Source organism: Diabrotica virgifera, chromosome 5 (assembly GCF_917563875.1).
Source record: "Diabrotica virgifera virgifera chromosome 5, PGI_DIABVI_V3a".
NCBI classification, from domain to species: Eukaryota; Metazoa; Arthropoda; class Insecta; order Coleoptera; family Chrysomelidae; genus Diabrotica; species Diabrotica virgifera.
Window position 1 is genome coordinate 214,667,955 of NC_065447.1, and position 21,137 is coordinate 214,689,091.

The 21,137-nt window shown below is 34.6% G+C and overlaps 1 protein-coding gene across 5 annotated transcripts in view; it reads right to left on the reverse strand.

Moving 5' to 3' along the window:
• LOC126885284 (kalirin) overlaps positions 1-21,137 on the reverse strand; it is a 1,143,465-nt gene that overhangs the window by 70,178 nt on the left and 1,052,150 nt on the right. For all 5 annotated transcript variants that reach the window (XR_007698367.1, XM_050651791.1, XM_050651792.1 and 2 more), the window contains 3 exons: positions 12,096-12,483; positions 8,428-8,625; positions 3,607-3,821 (listed from right to left, as the gene is read on the reverse strand). Coding sequence is in view for 4 of the 5 variants with exons in the window: in XM_050651791.1 (XP_050507748.1) it covers positions 3,607-3,821; positions 8,428-8,625; positions 12,096-12,483 (801 nt within the window). In the remaining variant the exon portion in view is untranslated. The remainder of the gene's footprint in view (positions 1-3,606; positions 3,822-8,427; positions 8,626-12,095; positions 12,484-21,137) is intronic.

The window sequence follows — 21,137 nt, forward strand, 5'->3', positions numbered from 1 at the left end:
ACGAATGTAATAGTTTACACGAAGCGTAGCTCACAGAAGCGTGGGTCACGTTCGTGATTCACTACCCATGTTAACGGGGCTTAACTTGAAAGCCACCATCAACAAATTGCTCAGATTTGTCCCTTCGTTTTGAGAAATCGATGTCAAATGGCTCCTAAAAATAATTAAATTTTTATTGCTAAGTATTTATTACCTCGTTTCCCTATTTTAAAGACTTGATGTAACTATTGTCTCCTTTCTCTGTACTTTCTCATAAGTATAAATCATTCAATCTGAATGAATAACCCAAATATAAATAAACCTATTTTGAAAAGTCATTAAATTTTTAGTCCCATCACCATATTTTTTGATCACAAGCCATTGGTAATAATTATTCAGATTCTTATCGATATAAGTAAGGATAAGAACGATAAATAAGATTTTGTATTGTATCTTTGGTAAGTTTCAAGACTGCCGTACAGATTTTGATTTAATGAACAATAATATATAGTCTCAAATTGGATAGCTACATAAATCAGTGCCAGAAAAAAGAAACGAAACATTTTCAATAAATATAAATTTATATATTTTTAACAATCGTAGAGATCTCTCTAGGCCAGCGATACTCAACCTTTTTCTTTTCTGGGCCACATATTGCCACAGCTTGCGGGCCGCAATTAAGATGAAGTAGTATACAAGGTGTTTCATTGGGAAACGGAAATACTTGAATGGTGAATAGAGGTAAATGAGGCGGTTCTAGATATACTAAATTTATTGCTCCACCGACTTTAAAACCGAGTTACAGGGTGTTTTATCGATTTTGCCCATTTCTTTCTGGACCCATAACTTTATAACCACCTTGTATATTTGGTACACATATGTCACATTTAGAACCCAAACACACCCAACTACTAATCAGAAGAAAAATCTAGGTTCGGATTAAACAAAATTATAAATCCATTGTGACCATGAAACAACATCCTGTATATTGAAATTTTCAAAACCCATTTGCACATTTGGAAAGAGCTTTAATGGAGCTTCCATTTATTGCGCAGACAAATCAATGACTTTAATTTTGAAATTGTGTCGAAATTTTTAAGAACTCGAATTTTCAAAATAAAAATTTCGATACAATTTCAAAATTAATGTCATTAAATTATCTGCGCAAAAAATTGAAGCGAGCAATTAAACTTAGTTTTTTGTGCTCTTTTCAACTGTGCAAACGAATTTTGAAAATTTTAATATAGAGGTTGTTGTTTCAAGTTCACAATTATTTTAAATTTTTTTTTGTTAATCTGGACCAGAATTTTTCTTGTGATTACTAAATGGGTCGTTGCAATGTAGTAAATAAGTATTGATTATTTTTAAAATGAGTATTTGTTCATTAAATTTAATAATTTATTATTAAAAGTTAATAGAAGAACCTTGCTTTTAAATCAGAGTTCTTAAAAATGTCAATATAATTTAAAACTAAAGTCAATAAATTGTCTGCCTCACGCACAAAGACGCCTCAAACACATCGGTACACTACCAAATAATTTGAAAAACACGTGAAATTTGACAAATAATTTGATAACAGGGCCCTTTAGTTAGCCTTCGGGCCGCATAAAAAAGGCTAGAGGGCCGCATGCGGGCCCGCGGGTCGCATGTTGAGTATCACTGCTCTAGGATGTTCTTCTTCTTCCTGGATCTCGCTTTCCAAATATTTTTCCTTGCAGGCTATCTTCTAGGAGGGCATGTCTGGATTCATTTCGCATAATGTCTCCCAAGATATGAGATTTAATAGTGGACTTTCCAGATTTGATGGTGGTCAATATATCTTGGTTTTTCTTCGTTCTCCTGAGGACTTTATCAGATCATCCTGGCAATCTACATCTTATCTGCAGCAGAGCGGAAAAACTACACAGATGTTGGTCGAGATTTGATGGTGGTTAGTACCTCTTGGTTTTTCTTCTTTCTTAAGAGGACCTCATAATTTGTGAATGACTACATCTCAAATGCTCCCAATATTCTGCACATATCTTCGTTCAAGGTCCACGATTCAACACCATAAAAAGAACAGAGAAGACGTAGCATCGCAGCATTCTTACTTTTATGCCAAGAAAGAGATTGTGGCTCTTGAAGACGGCCCCCATCCGGTTGAAGGTGGATCTAGCATTTCCTATGACTCTTATCTCTTTGTTGTTGGTCCATTTTTCATTTATTAGGGTGCCGAGATAGTTGTGCGCATTCTACTGGGGTTTAGCTAACGTAGAGTTGACCTTCTGTTATGTTTTTCTTGCTAATGATCACAAGAAGTCTTCTTTACCTTTATATTGAGTCCGTATTGTCGACTGTAATACGTGATTTTTAAGGACTTTTAAGGACTTCTAGGTTGTCAGCAGATACTTTGGTGTCATCTGCATATCTGATGTTATTTAACAGGAACCCGTTTAGTGGAATACCTTTTTCAGTTTCATGCAAAGCTTCGATGGATATTTTTTCAGAGTAGAGATTGAAGATTAGAGGTGGCAAAATACAGCCTTGCGTCACTCCACGCATGATTTTCATTTATTCGGTGTGTTCACTTTCAACTCTAATCCCAGTAACGGTTTCTAATTATTTGCAGATCTTGGTTGTTAATTCCTACCTCTTTTAGTATTTGCATCATCTTCGTGTGCTGTACTCGATCAAAAGCTTTCTCGTCATGCGTATACGTCGCAATTGACGCCTCTGCAGCTCTGTAATAAGACTTGTATTGTATATTTGAGTATCTTTGTGATTATTGCTATTGATAAGATTAAGTACCTATAGCAGATGTGCAGCTGTGGGTAATTTTGGATCACTATTTATATAACTGCTAAACTGCATGTGCCATTATTGCAGCATGTATTTCCTGTATGACATGTGTATGTCCATTTCTTAGACTTCCAACTCTGTATAACGCTATTCCATTGACAATTTTAATGAATATGTCAAAATCAATAAAATATATTAAAAATTTTAACTTTTCGTTGTTTTCATAATTCATACTAAGATAATAATAACTCCTGTGTTTTTGTAGCTTGTTTATCTACCACCTTGAACCATCTTGAACATACATTATACATAACCAATTCAGTATTTCTTTGCGTATTTTATTTGTTCGTCCACAATTGTTTTCCATTACTTCTATTTTCGTTGAAAGCATATTTAAAGTTTTATTCAATCAATTCAATGGTAAATTATGATACCTTTGTTTAAAATTTCTTATTTAAGACAATGATTTATGTAGTTAACATACTACAACTTATAATACAATTTAAATTTAAAATGTACAAAAACAAAATATATAAACATATATTATATAAATACAAATACGAACTAATGACGTCCACTAGGCAACACTGTGAGCTACATAAATCCATAATCTCTTCCACCACCGTTACCGATTAATACCATAATAACCCTTGAGAGGGCTGAGAGGACACCTTAACGGTGTCTAATAATCAAGTACTTGATGAGATGATACCCTTTACTCACAGTATGGCGTAGATTAACTAAAAGTTCTTCATAAATTTTAAGCATATAACATAATCACAACCAGAATATCTTTTTGAGACCGTTAGGTACATGTGTACGAAAAGAAAAATGTTTTTAGATACTCACGCTTCTTTAGTGGTTAACTCTTTCTGGTAGGCTATGGGACTTTGGATGGCTTTGAGGAAGTCCCTCTGTTTTTGAAGGGTGTCGTGGATAGTGATCAACCATTGCTCTTGCAAATCTACCGTTCCTGCTTGCAGGACGAAACCCAAACAACGGCTGGGATCCGTCGATTCTAATATAAAACAGTCTTCTTTTGTGTTTAAGGACATTTTGTTGACCTAAAACATACAATAGCTCATAACATACAATAGCAATATCAACAAATGTAAGATGGCAAAAGTTATTTAACTGGCGGCCATTTTGACAGTTGTCAAGTGATTTATATTAAGTTTGGTTTGGCATTTCAGCATGGACAGACTGACGCGTAAACAACGCTTCTAAATTGTGCAAATTTATTTTGAACATCATGGTTCTGCTCATACCACAGCATAATGATATCAATTATCAAGAAAGTAGACAAACAAGACCCCAAGAATTATAGAGGTATAAATCTACTGAACACCGCACTTAAGCTAACCACAAAAGCCCTAATCAACAAAATCAATAAACTAACAACTTTATCAGATGAACAACAAGGATTCAGATCCGGAGACAGATCACAGAAAAGGCCGTCGAGTACAATAAACCAGCATATCTATGTTTTATAGACCTGACAAAGGCTTTCGATCGCATCCAAGTCGAATACGTTTTACACTTACTGTAGAGAAGAAACATACCAATCAATATTATACAAACCATCGAAAACATCTACTTCCATAATCGAATACAGGCAAAGATAAATGGAAAACTAACACAGTTTATACCAGGAGTCAGACACGGTGACTAGTTAAGCTCACTTCTCTTCAATATAATAATGGACGAAATAACAGAAGCAGTACGTAAAGGTCATGGTTACAGAATGGGGAACAAAGAAATCCAAATATTATGTTATGCAGACGACGTCGCATTATTCGCCGAGACAGAAGACGATCTCCAAAGATTAACACACATATTCAATACAACAGCTAAGATATTATAATATCAGCAAAAAAAAACCAAATGTATGACAACATCTAAATACCCACTACGATGTAAAATCGAAATTGATGGAAAAATAATAAAGCAGGAAGCAAGATTTAGTTAGATATCTGGGAATAGATATAACCAGTTACGGAGATGTTGAAGAGGAAGTACGACAACAAAGCTTAAAAGCAAGTACACCTAAGACAAGACACAAAAACAAGAATCTATAAAGCAGCAATTAGACCAATATTGACATACACGGCGGAGACAAGACACATCTAAAACGAGACGATTACTAGAAACAACAGAAATGAAAATACTTCGAAGAATATCAGGGAAAAGTTTGTTGCATAGGAAGAGAAGCGAAAACAGGAGTGGAACGAACACATTAGTAGAATAGCAGAGGATAGGATAGTACGAATAGCACGAGATAAGTCACCAAATGGACGAAGTATTGGCAGACCAAGAAAAAGATGGTGCGATAATTTAAACAATTTAGGAGGCTAATATTGAAGAAGAAACAGGCTTTAAAGCCTACATACAAGAAGGAAGAAGAATATGGTTCTGCTCGAAATACGTATCGCGAACTACGTCCATTTTATGGTCAAAATGATCGTCCATCAGAGCAATTAATTCGATTAACCATAGAACGTTTTCGCACCAAGTTATAATATACCAAGATAATACGCATCCAAAGACGTTGCAGACCTCATGGATTTTCACAAAAGCTATGACCTTGTAAATAACACTTAAACTTGGCATAACTCATAGCTCTTGGCAAAATTCATTACCTCTACAGTGCGTACAGAAGTTGTTGCTGCTGTAGACCGTAGTATAGAGGAAGACCCGAATCAGTCTATCCGCCATCGTACACAGCAGTTGGATATGTGTCCATCCACATTATGGAAGATTTTGCGGAAAGATCTTGGTTTGCGTGCTTACAAAATCAAACTCGTGCAAAAATTGAAGTTACATACATGATCACCAAGCAAGACGTAGATTCAGCAAATGTGCCCAAAACGAGATGGCCGTTGATCTTGACTTTCATAAGCGAATTTTGTTTAGCGATGAAGCTCGCTTTTGGTTAAATGGCTACGACAACAAACAAAATACCATATTTGGAGTGAAGGTAATCCTCAAGTTAATGTTGAAACATAATTACATCCAGGAAAGCTAACTGTTTGGTGTGCTGTATGTCTTGGTGGAATCATTGGTCCGTACTTCTTCAAAAACGATGCTGGTTAGAACGTTAGTCAATGGTGACCGCTATAGAGCAATGACTACTGACTCTTTCATTCCTCAACTAAACATCCATGATGTGAAGAAGCTGCGCGTTGCGGTTTCAACAAGACATCGCAACATATCACACAGTTCGTACCAACCACAATTGATGTATTAAAGAAAATGTTTGACAATTTTAAATATGAAGAAGAATCAGTTTCGTTTGAAGGACATCATCAGGATTTTTCACTAATTCAACTAGAAGAACGTCCACCCCCTGTATAAATTTAAACAATGTGCAAAGCTCTCCCCATCTACCTTATTTTATTACAACCAAGACACACCTCAATGTTTTGATCGATTCTAGAGGATCTGAGGATCTGACACCATAATTTCTCCAAATATTTCAACCAATAGCACATATACATATCTGGCTAATTGGCTTAGTTCCAGCGCCATAAAACAAAACTCACACACACACACATATATAGTATTGGAAATTTTTTTTCGGAATTTGGGAACTTTCAATACAATAAGTTAGATTCTTGATTTGCAATTAACCAGTGTAAATTTCAAGACAACGTCGCGATGTTTCATATTTAATTCATTTGTTCGACTGCACCGAACTGAGATCTCTGATTTGCAATTAACCAGTGTAAATTTCAATATAACGTCGCGATGTTTTAAAGTTAATTCATTTGTTCAACTGTAATTGTAATCCCTTTACCGCTGGCTATCGCACAAACTATGCAATCCGATCGGGCACCTCAGTTCAGTGCAGTCGAACAAATGAATTATTAAAAATATGAAGCATCGCGACGTAAATCAAGAATATAACTTATTGCATTGGAAGTTCCTATGTTCAGAAAAAATATTTCCAATACTGTATATGAAAAACCCTTTCTATAGTAACATCTATGAAAGTAACGAAAAAATTTCATTTATATATTAAAACATCTTTATTTAGTGAATACGGAATTTTGAATCTTTTTGACGCTCATATGGTAGATTGGAGATTGAATTGGATCGAAATTCTATTACGCAGTGCAGATTTACAAATATTTGGTGTAATATTACATTATAGTACACGAACTCTGACCTTTAATGAACCCAGAATCAGAATACATTTTGAAACCTTATATCGCAATAACTATTCCAGTCAATGTAATAGACGGTGACGTTGTTGCCTCCTCTCAGGTTAAGTAAGTTAACACTACCGCAGTGGACACACGTCGCTGAGAACGGTTTAATTAATAATGTACATCATAATGTAGAATTACCCTATCATTACCCTATCCGACGAAATTCAATGACTCTGTTAAGAGTCCAAAGAGTCGAATATTACGAAACATCAAATGGCACTATGAAGTTTCTTGAATGGCAGGTTCGCCCAATCCATTTAAATGACGAAGAGAAAAAAATATCAATTATGATCATACTATACACATCCTAGTTTTACAGGTAAAACTTTTGGGCTAAAACAGCACAGGTAGCAAAAAACGTTAATTTTGGGCTCCAATGGTTTTTGTACAGAACATTTCACGGCGACGCGATGAAGTAAAAACGTTTTTGTTAACAACTGATGGATTCGACCGTTACTTGATGGAAGTTCATTTTATCTAATAATAAAACACTGAAAATACAGATAAATAACTGAAAAATACAGATATAATTCTGAATGACCAACTCGAGACAAACAGCTCCCCACTCCTCAACCTCTTCAGTTGAAGACTTAAAAAGGCAAACACATTGTAAACTATATCACTTGAGAAAGGCACTCTGCCGAAACAGCTGTAGTCACTTAGTTATAATAAATTCTGTGGAAGTTTTTGTTAACGTTTAAATGATTTACTCAATGGTATATGTTTTTCGTATATGGAAACACAGAAGACCAAAGCAACAAATAATAGCAAACACTTAAACAAATAACAAGATGAGAAAATAACCATGTAGCTCTATCTGAAGAATCCATGAAGTTCAAATAGCAAGAAGGCGGGACGACACAAAAAACGGGTGGGAAGGGCCCAAACTCTCGAGCGCCGAGTCGTCGAACTGGACTCAAGTTCAGAGTGAGGTCAAGCAAAAGCAAAGTGATAATAATATGTCAATTAAGATGATAGCAGGATTATGGCGCCTCACGCTCTCTTGCCTAATTAAGTGAAGTATTTCATGTGGAAGTCCTAGTACCCACGTACCAGGAATCTTGTAATACATGGGTACATGTACAAGACTCTCATGTGACAAGCATGTTGGCTTTCGTTGACTCTATAGCGCATCAGCATACTACCGGGGGGTGGAGGATGGTCGGGACCTATATACTCGGATCAATTCTCCTCACCTCAATGAATTGTAACATCTATTTGACATTTTCTAAGGGGTGCTTCTAGCGTGTTTCTCACAGGCTGGACTCGATTCTATTGCTTGCATGAATATACCGTTGGAAAAACGACTACGTGGTGTTAACACATTTCTCGCTATGAATATACATATAATAAAACCTACTAGAAACTATGAAAAATCAAGAAAGAACAAAATGGTACACACTTAATCAAAAAACTTTCTTCTCGTTTTTTTATATTCAGATTACAGAAAAATACTTACTTGAATATGAGCTTTGTAAATATATTGCGGACTAGTGAACTGCGTCTTCTTTCCTACCACTTCAGAAAAAATAATACTTTGTTCGAAGAAAAATACATGCAAATCCTTGTTTTTGCCTATGATTGGATTCGATCCAGGTAGATCGGAAACTGTTAACATTCCGTGCAGAAGCAGAGTTCCCTGTGCAGTAATTTTACCCTAAAAATGTATAATACATAATTAAATATAGTACGAAGTTCAAAAATAGCTTAGAATCAGTATATATTGGTATAAAACCAGTAATTCTTGATTGTTTTCTCATTCTTTCTAACTGTGTGTGTAATAGATTTACGATTATCTTATTTTTATTTTAGTCCATCGACCGCTGTATGGGAGACATTGGTCCAAGTTTTACCTGATTAAAAATAATCAATACTAAGCATATTCATGCAGTGCTCTCCGAATCTGTCAAAAATTTGTCCCGCTTTTGTATAAGAGCAATTATAAGTTTGTAGTGCCCTCTTTGTGTAAACCAGTAAGCTTTAGAAGTTTTGGCATCGTTTTCTTGGTGTACCCTGACACTCCTGGGTTGCCACATCCCCACATATCTACATTAAGGATCTGCGTGATAATAACTTGGATAGACAATAGTGTATATAAACATTCGAATGACTTGTATTAACTATATAGTAAGTATTGGGACCGTGCTAGTTCGGAAAAGCGACACCTGGTTTCATAGCTCAGCAACATTTTTCACACTTTTAATTATATTGACCAATTATATTAGTCCTGGTTGCTGGATAATTGTCAAGGCCATAGCCCAAAAAAATTACAAGAAGAAAAAGTGAAATTTAGGTTATGACATTAAAAGGTAAACAATTATTGTATGTAGTAAATTAAATTGATTATTAAAATGCAGCACTACAAGCAAAATCCAATTGATTAAATTTACTTTTATATAATACTTCTTCCACATCTTCCAAAAATATGTTTGTGTGTTTTCTTTATTATTATCATATATTTGTTTTTTTATATTCATTTTTAGTTTTATATTCATTTTTTCGCAGAAGCTATTTGTCATTTTTAGCAATAGTTGCAGTTCTTAGAAGAGCTTGCTATGGTGTCATCTGCATATAATATGCTGTTAGTGAAAGTGGAATCTGTAGAACTGACCACTACTTGTTATGAGCTAAAATGTATATATTCCAAGACGGATAACTATCACGCAAATAGAAGCAACCAGAGAGAAATAGGAAATAGTTTCGTAAAAAATCAGAAATATAACCTGGAAAGTCTTTTAAATGAACATAAAGTACTTGTACCAGAAACGCCTAGATGAGTACCTACTTGAAGTGGTTTGAAAAATGTTTTTTGAAGAAAGTTATAATGTAAAAGAAAGTATACACAAAGCAGTGCAGGAACATTAGGCATTAAACAACGGCAAAAAGCAATACAGAGCAAGTCAGATGAAGTCGAAGGACTAATAAAAGAAAGAAAGAGCACTATCTGAAGTGGTTAAATACACAATCAGTTGAATAAAACAAGGCTAAACAGGTACTAAGAAATAAAATAAATCAGCTAAAAAAAGAGATGTCTGATACAAAATGTCAGGAAATAGATGGATATATTACTGGAAGAACACTACAAAATCTGTTAACTGAAATAAGACTACAATGTTAGAAAGAGCTATTAGCAAACTAAAAATAAAAACGGAAGATCATGCGGATCAGAGGATATGTACCCAGAATTACTAAAAAGCGGCACAAAGAAACTGATAACATCTTTAACAATAATGTTTAACAAATGTCTGAATGGACAGGAACAAGAGGTTCCTAATCAATGGAAAGTGCCATACATATTGTCCATCTAAAAAAAGGCATGATTGAAGACTGTCAGAATTATAGGGGCGTGTCACTGTCAAATCTACACAAATTAAGACGTGGTATGGGATTTTTATACAGGATTCGTTGTAGTTCTTCATAAGCTTACGTTATTTCCTATTTTCTTCCTTGTTTTACCTGTGCATAAAGGTGAGAAATTTGATCCTGGATTTTCGGCCCCAGAGTCGCAACCCAAAGTACTGTTTTAAAGTCGGCGAAATAGTACAAGCGATATATTATTCGACGCGTCATAATATACTTCCGGTTTTTATATCACTCCCGATTATAAAGTTGTAACCGGAAGTGCCACCTTATAGTCGCATATATGTAATATATCAATCGACGCGTACTGAAAAGTCGAGCTCGAATATTTTGTTCCGGTTAAAAAGTTGTGACTGGAAGTTTGACAAAAATGACTAAAAATTAGTGATATTAGTATATCAATCGACGCAAAGTTACACGAAGAAATCAAATATCGACTTCCGTTTCTATTTCCTGCCACATTGGATGAAAACCTAGGACTTACGAGATCCAATTGTTTGTTTGCAATAGAAAGTCGTAAACAATAAATATGTAAAGATACCTAAACTGTGGGCCGAAATAAAAGAGTGCATTTTTTAGTTGAAAATATCTTTTTTGTTTTTTGGGCGATTTAATTTCTTTTTGCAGGGATAATAGACTAACATGTCCTCAACATGACTGCAAATTTGGAAGGAAAAATTACGTAAAGGGTCGGATTTATAAAAAAACTTATGTAACGGTGCATTTGAGATCGTTGCAAATAAAAACTGTCTTAGCTAAAATTGAACTGATATGTTCTTTTGGTAGGCTAACTATCCAGAACACTTCAGCAAAAAGGAAATTTTTCAAAATTACCGTATTTCCAAAATATCATTTTTTTATTAAATTAGGAAAATATAACATTTTAACAAATAACACATTTATGAAAGCAGGTTAATAATTTTAAAACTTTGACTAAAATATTGTAAATGTGGCCACCATTATTGTTTACCACTTCTTGAAGTCGTCTGCGCCATAAATTGATAGCCCCATTTATTATACCCTGTTCAAAATTGTTCCAAACAAACTGCATTCTTTCTTTGAGCTCTTCGATGATTTCAAATTGTTGTCCGTCATACAAATTTTGTTCGAAAATTACACAAATTGAATAGTCAACCGGATTTAATTCTGGGCTATTAGGTGGCCACATCTCTGCTCAATATAGTCCGGACTTACTAAGTAAAATATACATATTTTAGCGTTTGAGAAATCCTTAAGACATTTAACAAAAATTACTGCTAATATGAAGCAAAAACGATGGAAAAAATGTAATTTATTGTTAAGAGGGTTTCGTTCTGGTGAACATATTAGAAAAGTACTCGAATAAGATTTCCTAATTTAAGTAAATGATAATATTTTACAAATTTGGGATTTTTAAAATTTTATGGCGAAGGTGTGTTCTGAACATTACTTAAATAAAAAAATGATATTTTGCGAATCCGGTAATTCCGAGAAATTTGCTTTTCACTGAAGTTTTCTGGATAGTTAACCTGCCAAAAGAGCATATTAGTTCAATTTTAGCTAAGACAGTTTTCATTTACAACGAGCTCAAATGCACCGTTACATAAGTTTTTTTATAAGTCCGACCCTGTACATTATTTTTGCTTCCAAATCTGCAGTCATGTTGAGGACATGTTAGGCAATTAGCCCTGCAACAAGAAATTAAATCGTCCAAGAAATAAAAAAGTTATTTTCAACTAAAAAATGTACTCCTCTATTTCGGCCCACAGTGTATATAAAAATGCTTACCTCAAATCCCTGTAGTCTTCCAACATCCATCATATCATTAGCAGTCTTCGGTACGATCACCATTATGTTGTATGCTGCCCTAAGTGGTTCAATCTCCGCCGTTATTCCCGCCCTTTCAGTATATTTCAAAATATCCTTAAGCATCAATTGGTATTTCATGATTCTTTGCACTGGCTTGATTAACAAATCACAAAGTTGCAACTTATGTCCTAATTTTACCCGTAAATCTTCGAAATAGGTCTCTAGGTATTCGGAAACTATATATTCGGATACATGTTTGTTCTTACAATAGATAACGTACATTTGTAATTTGCGTTCATAACGTTTGAAAAGCGAAGCTAGTTCAATGGGATTTTCTACGGCTTGTTTTAGGGATTTTAAGAAAAAGCTAAAACAAAAAGATATATTATAATTTAGTTAGTTACAGTAAAAGTGTTACACTATGTATGAATTTGCTCTATGGTATGTATGTATCTATATATTTCTCTTGAACTAATAGGCATGTCTTGCTATGATAGTATACAATAATTACTTAATATTGAAATCCTCAATCGACTCTAAATGGGAAAAAGTTACAAATATTCAAATAAAAATAGACTGTTTTGTTTTGACAATTCGAGTCTCTTGTCATCCTCTGACAGGTGTTTATAGCTTTACCCATTATCAAAGAGACTTTGCAAGAAGACTGAATTGAATCAAAACGCACCGAGTGGTTGATTAATATATTTAAATATTCTATCAAAGTATGTGTTTAGCGTCCTCTAACTGTGAACCTAAGGCACATCCATGCCATCGGTCGATGCTAGGACTCTATTTCACTAAAGCATCAGCAGCTTACTCATGTAAACCGCTATCATTTTGTACTCTGCACCAGAGCCGGATTTAAGGCAGTGGGGGCCCCTGGGCAGAATTGGTGTGGGGCCCTACATCCTGCCATTAAAAAAATTGTTATAACTATGGTACCTACATAGTCAACTACAGGGTTTTCCCTTTTAGAAATTAAAAAAAAATACTATTCTAACTGGGAAATAAGCCACAATTTAACTTGAAAAATTATTTTTTTTTCTTTTCCGTCACCTCAACGTTTGAAAACGCATCATTCACATTCTTTTCTTTTATCAGTCGGTACATTTGAAGCTCTTTACTTGCCTATTATTGATGATGAGCCAACCTCCTATTTAAATGAATTGAAAAATTCTACAAATTATACCAGTTCGACACCTAGGTGTTCAACTAAATCATTGTTGTACGAGTCGGTAAGCTTCAGTGAGTGAGCTTCAATTTCATTGGGAGTTAAATTTTCCAAATGGTGTAAAAATACAAAATTGGAATGAATGGATTCATATGTAGAAAGCCTCTGAGTTAAAGACGAAATGAAGTGATCTATAATAGCGATAAAATTTTGAGTCCTAAATTTCTCTGATTTTGTCATTTAAGTCTCTAGAGATGTTCCATAATCCAGTGGAGTCAGTCGAATATTCCTTAAAAGAACATAAATTCGTTAAGTGATCTAAGTGCCGCCACTCCTGAATTAAGGTCAATATTTGGATATTGGAAACTACGTATTGTGCTGTTTGTCCTCTCTAAGATTTCATTCCAAAATATTGCAAATATTCCTGTTTCCTGTAAACACATTCGATTATACAAACCATTCTCATTGTTACGAGTTTTAAATTGTTTCTCATCGTCTTCTAAAATTTTGGATTATGCTCCTTTAATCTGATTATAACGTATAACTCGTGCTTCTGCGGGGTCACTTCTAGTTGACCATCTAGTAGTATTTACTCCTTTAGGAACAATAATATTTCTGCCACGGTCGGCGTTGCTGTCGCTTAAAGACGCAGCTTTTAAATATTCGATTAAAAAGTTGTATCTATATGTAGAGGAAGTGAACAATACATATAGTTCATATAGTGCTTCTAAAAAAAATCAAAGAATGCTATGGCAGCAGGACAACACTGTTGCAGCTTTTGGAACTAAATTTAGAGAGTGGCGGCACACGGAATCCACAACGCCAAGATATTATGTTATCTAATTTCAGCCTGAACACCATAATATTTTCCACTCATAACTGACGCGTTGTCGTAGGACTGTCTCATGCAGTTTTTCAAATCGTTATCATCTTGAAAGAGAAGAATTAGAGAATTAAATATATCTTCTGCTTTATGATCGTGATTTCGCAAAAATACATTTTCAACAGGAGAGAAACCTTCCATGTAACGAAATATCAGAGTTAATTGATTGCCAAAAATTATTATATGTGAATAATGTGCAGCTTTTTTTAAGTTTCGGGCTTTGTAGGGATTTGTCCCCGGAATGTGGGGGCCCCGGGCAGCTGCCCAGCCTGCCACCCCTTAAATCCGGCTCTGCTCTGCACCGAGTATAGCGTGAAAACAAATAAAAATAGACGGTTTCGTTTTGATTCAATTCGAGTCTTGCGATCCTCTGATACGTGTTTCTAGATTTACCAGTTATCAAAGAGGCTTTGCAAGAAGACTAAATAGAATCAAAACGCACCGACTGGTTGCTAAATATATTTCAATCTAACATTAAGGGCCGGTATTTCAATAGCTACTTAAGCTTTTGCTTAGCTAAGCCTGTGTCAACAGTTAAGGAGAAGCTTAAGCTGGGTGCCGTATTTCCATCATTCTCTTAACTAAACTGATGCTCAGCTGTAAAGTTAATTGGTTTGGTACCTCTGAAGACGTCAAAGTGCCAGAGCTAATTGTTCTGAGGTAAAAACCACTACTGTTGACATTTAATTTTATCTCGTCATCTGTAACAATGTTTTTTTACTTCACTTAATTTTGTGTACATGGTACATGAGTTTTTAGTTTATTGTCTATATTTTCTCTAGTTATATTTTTATTGTTATTTTGCATAAGCAATAGATCCGTCTTTGTAATTTTGTTTATTGGATATATTCCTTAAAATGTCAAATTGGAATGTAAGTTTATTTTTGTAAAATAAATATACCTACCAAGCATTGTAGAAATAAACAATTTTCGTGTGCCTACACCTTCCAAAAGTAGTAAGAATATTAATATTCGTTATTACGATTAATAAATTAATAGATATTATTTAATAATCCAATAATAACGTTATTACTTAAAAGTTGGTTTTCAAAACAACTCTATAATTAATAATCTATAGAAATAACCTCAAAAAACAGAAAACAAATTTTAAGCAAAGGCTTAAACCAACTCCCGCGCGAGCTTAAAATTATTTGGTTTAAGCCTAGGCTTAAGCCTCAAATTGAAGTGGAAATACAGGCATCTAAGCTTAAGCAAAGGCTTAAAGTAAGCTTTGGCTTAAGTGAGGTTGGAAATACCGGCCCATACTCTACCAACAAATGACTTTAGCAAAATAAATATTTAAATATATTTACCAGACACGACAGTTTCTTGTCCTTGACATTTCATATTATGAAAAAGCTAGATTTCATTAAATTACGTGGTCACGCGTGTTTTTATCCAATAGTTTATCAATGGTAATTATGGAATATCTATCAGCAACCGGTGGCATCCCGCGAATAAAGACGCATATTAATTACAGATACCATAATATTATAAAATACCTATATAGATGCTCTTTATTACCTAAAGGAGAAGGAGAATGGAACAAAATGCAAACTTTTGAGCATGACAAAATTTTCTGTGTTTTAACTGTATTCATTTTTTTCAAATCCTGAGAAAACTATAGTATATTGTACAACAAGAGAGAAAAAAGACATATTTCTCACGAGCGCAGAAGTTTGTTGAAGAAATCAAGCGAGAGAGAAATATGGCATTTTCTCTTGTGTTGGACACTGTACTTTTTCTATGGATGCGTTTTTGTCAAGAATTTGAAATAAACAATGGACTAAAACAGGGAGATGCCCTTTCACCACAACTCTTCAATTTAGCTCTGGAGCACATAATCAGAAGTGCAAGAATCGAAAAACCCAATACAGTATTTCATCGAGAAGGACCAAACTTACTACTGGCATTTGCAGACGATATCGATCTAATAGGTAACACACGATTAAGGATGAAGGAAACTTTCGTGAGGTTCGAGAAGGAAGCAGAGAAGATGGGGCTCCAAATCAACGAAAACAAGACGAAATATATGTATATTAGACGCAATAACCAAAGCAGAGACAGAATTGGTCAGAACATCACCATCGATGACTTTAACTTTGAGCGCGTTAGAGAATTCAAGTATCTTGGAACAACAATAACTGAAGACAATAACGGATCACAAGAAATAAACAACAAGATACAGGCCGGCAACAGATGTCTTTTTGCCCTCCAAAATCTTATAAAATCACAACAACTAACAAGACGTACGAAGATACAAGTCTATAAAACAATCATACGACCCGTTGTTGTGATGTATGGAAGCGAAACGTGGACGATAACAAAGGCAAACGAAGACTACTTGTTTGGGAGAGAAGAATCCTAAGGAAGATCTTTGGTCCTGTGCTGGATGAAACATCAAGACAATAAGAACTAACAAAGAGCTCGAAGAACTTTACCCAGACGCCAAGATCATAAAAGAAATAAAGTCCAGAAGACTCCTGACTCCATGGGAGGGACACCTCAGAAAACATTCTGACCAAAGAACAGTAAGACTGGCGTGGGAGGAAGTCCCAACTGGAAGGAGAACACGCGGACGCCCTCGACTGCGGTGGCGAGATAATATAGCAGGAGACCTAAGCACTATGGGCGTGGATAATTGGATGGAGGTTGCTCAAGACAGAAAACAGTGGAGGCATGTTGTCGAGTCGGCTAAAACCCACGAAGGGTTGTAACGCCACGGAGTAAGTAAGTAAGTTTTTGTCAAGAGTTCTAACTTCAAAATTAAATAATTTAGGTGCTTTTAGGTATATTATATGCCTAAATTGAAATAAAATACATATGACATATATACACATAGGTATTTAATATTCTTAATATTTATATACTTTATTTATTTAAAATTATAATTCGGAGTTGAACAGTCTTAAAAGGTAATTTTTGATAAGTTTTGACAAGTTTGAATACATTTTGTTTGACAAAAATAATTGTGTTTGTATTGCGCATGTTACTATGGAAATGGCGATCAAATGTATGTAAACCGGCGGTGAACCAATGGCCGACTTTTCTCACTGCCTGAGAAATTGTTCGTTTTAAATGTATGTAAGTAGTGAGAGAAGTTGCACATTGTATAGCATCCATAGAAAAATAAATATTTTTGAAAAATTTAAACGCAGAAAGATTACATTATTACCGAGGGCTGAAAGTCCCAGAAAACTTCTATGTTTATTTTAATAAGTTTAATAAACTGAAAGAGAAAATTTAGTGTGATTTTTAATTGCAAATATGTCATTCAAAAGAAACTTTTTATTTATTCTAAGGGACTTTCGGCCCTCGGTAATAAAGTAGTCTTTCATTCTGCTTTTAAATTTTTCAGAAATACTTATTAGTTTACTCAGGATTCAAAAAAAAATGAATACATTTAAAACACATTGAAAATTTTGACATGCGTCAAAATTTTGCATTTTGCTCCATTTCCCATAACACTTTGGTAGAAAAAGGTTGATTAAATCACACCTACATTAAGAATTTCACGTGACGCCATTTTGTACTACAAATAATTCAACATTCATCGACTGTCGTGTAAACCTTCTTGCTTTCGGCACAGATCGAATTATGGTCGAACGATCCAAATCGTTCAACCCAAATCGACCCGTGAAAACGCGCCTTTAGACGAACTCCGTCGACTAATACGCCTTTTTATAGTTCTCCCAGTGCTTGGTTGGATTAACAATATTAGATATGCGGATGACACTGTCATCTTAGCTGAAAATATTGCGGCTCTTCAGAGGCTGGTGACCAGAACAGCAGAGTTTGGACATGAATACGGGCTAACAATGAATGTCAAGAAAACAAAGTTTATGAGAATATCGAAAACTCAAAGAAATAACGAAAATCTCTTCATAAACGGATCCAATATCGAACGAGTCGACCAATATGCATACCTTGGAACAATGATCAACTCCACAGAAGATTACTTACAGGAAATCAAAATAAGAATAGAAAAAGCTAGAGCAAATTTTAACAAAATGAGAAAAGTGCTCTGCACAAGAGATTTAAAGTTAGAGCTAAGAGTTAGGTTGACTAGGTGCTACGTTTTCTTCACTTTGTTTTATGGAATGGAAGCTTGGACCTTGAATGCTGCATCAATGAAAAAACTAGAATCATTCGAGCTGTGGGTGTACAGAAGAATTCTGAAAATATCGTGGACAGAACACGTCACAAACAAAGAGGTTCTGAGAAAGACGAATAAAGAAATGGAAATCCTAAATACCATCAAAACAAGAAAATTGGAATATCTCGGACATATTACACGTGGAGAGAGATACAGCTTGCTCCAATTGATTATGCAGGGAAAGATTCAAGGAAAGAGAAGCATAGGGAGACGCAGAATATCGTGGCTGCGCAACCTGAGAGAGTGGTACGGATGTACATCAAATGAACTTTTCAGAACAGCCGTCTCTAAAATACGAATAGCTATGATGATTGCCGACCTCCGCCGCGGAGATAGCACTTAAATAAAGAAAGAGTGCTTGGTCGAAAATAATTTCAGAGTAAATGTTTAATAACACCGGGGACATAATGCATCCTTGTCTAACTCCTCTATCTATGGAGATTGCTTCTGTCAACTTACACTCTAATGGTGGCAGTTTGGCTGTGACATATGATTCTCATGTTTTAGGCTCTCTAAGTCTCATGATACGTGATTTGTTTACCCATTCAAGGTTATTATAGTACTTTACTCTATAAAATGCCTTTCTGTAGTCGGTTAAACAAATATATACGTCACAGTTGACATCCCCGTACCTATATAAGGACATTATTCAGGGTGTTAAAGCCAAAGTGGTGTAAGTCATATTTGTGAAATGATGTAAGTCTCGCTTTATAACCTTGATAAATAGACCTCTTTTCATCAGTAAAATCAGGAAAATTGGTGTATTTACAGTAATATAGTAAGTAAAAACTTACACCACTTTTTCTTTGAAGAGGTCTATATATCAAGATTATAAATCAAGGCTTACATCATTTCAAAAATATGACTTACACCACTTTGGTTTTAACCCATTCAATTATGGTAGGGGAGCCCAAGCGAGGCTTTTGCAGTTACTCGAGCGCGTCAGATTATTACATGGGAAGAAACCTTGTACCCTGAAAATGTACCTCTACCATATATGTATTGGCTCTTAATGCAGGGGAGTTCGTTAAGAGGGGGGGGGCGAAAAAAATATATCCTTAGAAAAACTCGATATCGTCAAGTACATGCAAAACAGTGTATATTTCAAAAATCTGACGATTTGAGCGGGGCGTAAGGAAATGGGTGAGCCCCAAAGGTTCACTAGAAAAAAGATAATATTTCGCGAAATGAATGACAGATCGAAAAACTAAAAAATATGTACTCAATATTTTTCAAAAATCTATCGCATGATACCAAACATGACTTCCCAGGGAGAGGGGTGGGGGGTAAATTTAATATTTAAAATACGAATCCCGCGATAATTCGGGAAATTAACATCAGATCGAAAAACTGAAAAATACACTTATTGAATATTTTTGAAAAATCTATCGAGTTGCACCAAACGGAGGTGGGGTGGGAGGTTACTTTAAAATCTTAAATGGGAGCCCCCATTTTTTATTGCAGATTTGGATTTCTTACTTAAAAATTCCTTACTTTTATTTTTATTACTTTTATTCGAGACATTTTTTCGAATTATGGATAGATGGCGCTATAATCTAAAAAAACGATTGTTGGAAATGGAAAATTAAATTAAAAAATGGAACCCCCATAGTCCCCACTGAAATGGAAAATTTTACTTAACTTTTTTTGGTTTTAGGACCTACTCTTCACAACCCAATAGGTCCTCAAAGCGCTCGAGTGACTGCACATTTAGCATACATACTTTGCTCCCCTACCATTATGAACTATCAACTAATAGCATGATCCCAATCAGCTTCTTTTTGAACTTTTATTTAAAAACTCCGTTTAGTATTTTTCGCTATTTAAATGGCTACCAAAGAAAAATCGTTCGAAGTAAATTAAGTTATTAAAATTCAAACATGTATCGAAAGTGTTTTTATACCTGTGGATTTGCTTCCGTATTATAAGTAATATTGTTAAACCGTTTTTAAAAAATGAGATCAAACTTTAGAAGGTCAGGATATCAATGAGGTAGTTTGATCTTTGTTGTTTATGATTTATCGCTAAATGTGAATCACGGTGACCTAACATATTTATTAATCATCAAGTAAATATACTTATCAGTAAGGTATTTTAATAACCTAGTTTTATTAGAATTCTACAAATCTAATTTTATGTATTTCTAATTACTTACTCAAAATTTTTAAAATTAATAAGTGAATTTAATGAAAAAGTTACTCAACTATTAATATGTGAGTTTTTAGTATGACATTGATCGATGATTCGATTTTGGTATGGAATATACAAAAAAGTTATTTCGAAAAAATGTCGGCAATGATAACCTCTAACAGAGATTTCTGAGTAAGTATCATGGACACAATTTGGAATACGCGATATCTCAGGCGCCCGAGAGGCTCTACTCTATTCGCTGTCCAAGTTTTTATGCAGAGGTGCAAGGATGTCAACTGAGTATATATTTGTTTTATTGACAACAAAAAGGCATTTGATAGAGTAAAACATAATAAGCTCATAACCATCTTGAAAGAAGCAGGCTTAGATGGTAGAGACTTATAGAGATGATAGAGAAGTGTGTAATTTATATTACATATCGCCTAGTGAGAACAATAGTGCAATAGTGGCGAAACTCGAAAATTAACGTTTTTGAGTTAAGTCCACCAATCGACATCTAAATATGCCCTCTTTTATGTGAAATATCGGCTAACAATTATTTAATTTCCTTATTACTAGAGGGCGCCTACAAGTCTTTATGGTATTGTGAAATTGTCAAATATTTTGATGCATTAATGACGAAAGCACACCAAACTTTATATCAATACTGGTGAATCTGTA